This window comes from Tarenaya hassleriana, unplaced genomic scaffold (assembly GCF_000463585.1).
Source record: "Tarenaya hassleriana unplaced genomic scaffold, ASM46358v1 Cleome1339, whole genome shotgun sequence".
NCBI lineage: Eukaryota > Viridiplantae > Streptophyta > Magnoliopsida > Brassicales > Cleomaceae > Tarenaya > Tarenaya hassleriana.
This window is the reverse complement of record NW_010963928.1, coordinates 1-2,784: the sequence shown is the minus strand read 5'-3', so window position 1 is coordinate 2,784 and position 2,784 is coordinate 1. Positions and strand designations below refer to the sequence as shown.

The 2,784-nt window shown below is 52.8% G+C and overlaps 1 protein-coding gene across 1 annotated transcript; it reads left to right on the top strand.

Annotated features, from left to right (window-relative positions):
• Nucleotides 1-296: 296 nt before the first annotated feature.
• LOC104807978 lies at nt 297-2,576 on the top strand (the record flags this gene model as incomplete). Its single annotated transcript, XM_010533448.2, has 1 exon — nt 297-2,576. A coding segment is annotated over exon 1 (2,280 nt), but the record flags the coding sequence as incomplete, so codon positions are not given.
• Between the last annotated feature and the right edge of the window lie 208 nt (nt 2,577-2,784).

Below are 2,784 nucleotides of genomic sequence, written 5' to 3'. Positions count from 1 at the left end.
ATATAATCAGCCGTACCGTCGGCTTTTCTTCCTTTGGTTCTCTCGACTCTCGGCTCCCATTCATCCCTTTTCACCTCGTTCCTTTGGAACTTACCCAAATCCTAGGCTTAGTCATCCTTTGTCGGGTCCTCTCACGTCCCCTTTGGTTGATTGCCGCACGGATTGAGTGTCTCCACATTCAAGCCCGTGACATTTGGTATCAGAGCGGTGTTCATTCACAAACGGATCTGCTCACTTTCGCTTCCGCAACCTCCATCTCAACCGAGAGTCCGAGAAACCAAGGAGATCGACGAGACATGTCGGGCTCAGGAGAGAATTCCTCTCACCCACAGGAGCGCAACTCCGAGGCTGAGAGCGCACGTGACCAAGGTGTCGTACGCGACCCCATTGTCACCCGATCCCGATCTCACTCAACCGAGGCAAATCTGCCAACCGTAGAGACACGCCTACGTTTGCTAGAGGAGTCCGAGGCTGAGCAAGACACGCGCATGGACGAGCTTGAGCAGGAGATCTCCGCCGTCGGGGAATCCACCAAGCACGTCCTTGACGACATCAAGCAGTCCCAACAAGTCGACCGAGGCTTGACTGCTGAACAATTTCGGCTCATGCAAGAGAAGCATGACCGCGAGGTAACGGGTTTACGTAATTTGGTTAACGAACTTACTCGTGAGTGTAGGTCCCTTCGAGAAATGGTACAGCAAGCACCAAGAGGGGAGCTAGAACGCGCACCGAGAGAGCAAGTGATCAAAGCACCCGAACCAAACACTTACAATGGGGCTCGGAGTGCCAATGCTGTCGAGTCATTCCTCTTCGGCATGGAACAATACTTCGACAACGGAGGTATTTCGGGGGAGCAAGTCAAGGTCAAAGGCGCAGCCATCTACCTCCGAGACCTCGCCCAATTGTGGTGGAGACGGACCTTATTGGACCAAGACCATCCCATTGTCACTTGGGACCAATTCAAGACCGCGCTCCGACATCAATTCGTGCCTACCAATGCACGAGACGAGACCCGAACTAAGTTTCGGCGTCTACGTCAAACAGGGAGTATTGCCGATTACATTCGTGACTTTACCGCATTACTTCTAGAACTAGGAGATGTTTCTGACCAAGACGCTTTGTTCCATTTCAAAGACGGTCTTAAAGATTTTGCTAGGATGGAAGTGGTTCGCCGGGAAGCTCACACCTTGAATGCGGCAATAGCTATCGTGGAGAGTCTCACGGACTACTCCGCAAACCGTCCCAACCAACCTTCTCGATCGAAAGACGGGAACAAATCACGGTCCCATCAATCGGGCCAAGGACAACCTCGGACGGACAAGTCTAACACCGGGACCAGCGGTGGACAGCCAAAGAAGAGGCTTCCCCCGAGCCCGTGCTACTTGTGCCAAGGCCCTCATTGGGTCCGAGACTGTCCTAAACAGAAGAAGATGAACGCAGTGAACAAACAAGCCGACAAGGACAAAGAGAAAGGCAAGAGCAAGGTTCCCGAGGAAGAAGAGCTAGCTATTGTCGGGTCCCTTCACCGGTTCAACACCTTGTCCAAGAAGGCAACACCGGGAACTAGCAAGAACAAGGAACCCATGACCAAGGGTCTCCTCTACGCGGACGTCGAGATACGTGGTAAGCTCGTTCCTGCTATGTTTGATACCGGTGCCTCACATAACTTCATGGATGTAGGTGAGGCGAGTCGATTGAAGCTTAAGGTGGATGGGAACGGGGGAACGGTCAAGGCGGTCAACTCACCAGCCCAAACCGCGTCCGGCCTCGTACGAGATGTCCGGATTCGGATTGGTGACTGGACGGGAAAGACCGACTTCACTATCCTCCCCATGGACGACTTTCGGGTCGTACTAGGACTCACGTTCTTTCGATCCGTGAGTACGTTCATTCCCGCAGCCACCACCGCGTTGGTCATTGTCGACAAGGACATACCCACCGTGGTTCCTCTTCGATCCGTTCCATCTCCATCCACTCCCACACTCACCGCCACACAGTTCAAGCGAGGGGTGAAGAGCTCGGATTGCTTCATTGCAACACTCCGAGAGCTCAACAACGCGGACGAGACGGAAAAGTCGGATCAACCAGCGATTCCGACCGAGGTACGTAAAGTCCTTAATGATTTTTATGATGTGATGCCAGAGGAGCTGCCCAAGAAGCTCCCTCCGAGGCGTGGAATCGATCACGCCATTGAACTTGCCCCCGGAGCTAAGCCACCGGCCATGGCACCCTACCGTATGGCGCCTCCCGAATTGGCCGAGCTCAAGAGGCAACTCGAAGACCTCCTAGACGCCGGGTACATACAGCCCTCCAAGGCGCCTTATGGAGCTCCCGTCCTCTTCCAAAAGAAGAAAGACGGATCATTGCGCATGTGTATAGACTACCGTGCCCTTAACAAGGTAACTGTTAAGAACAAATATCCGATTCCCATGATCGCTGACCTCTTTGTCCAGCTTAAGGACGCACGGATATTCTCCAAACTCGACTTGAGGTCGGGTTATTACCAAGTCCGGATTGCTGAAGGAGACGAGCCCAAGACCGCCTGTGTAACAAGGTATGGCTCGTTCGAATTCAAGGTAATGCCCTTCGGACTTACTAATGCACCGGCAACCTTTTGCACTATGATGAATCAAATCTTTCATGACTACCTTGACAAGTTCGTTGTAGTGTATTTGGATGATATTGTCGTGTATAGTAGCTGCCTTACCGAGCATGTAGGTCACCTTCGGACCGTATTGGACTTCCGCAACCTCCATCTCAACCGAGAGTCCGAGAAACCAAGGA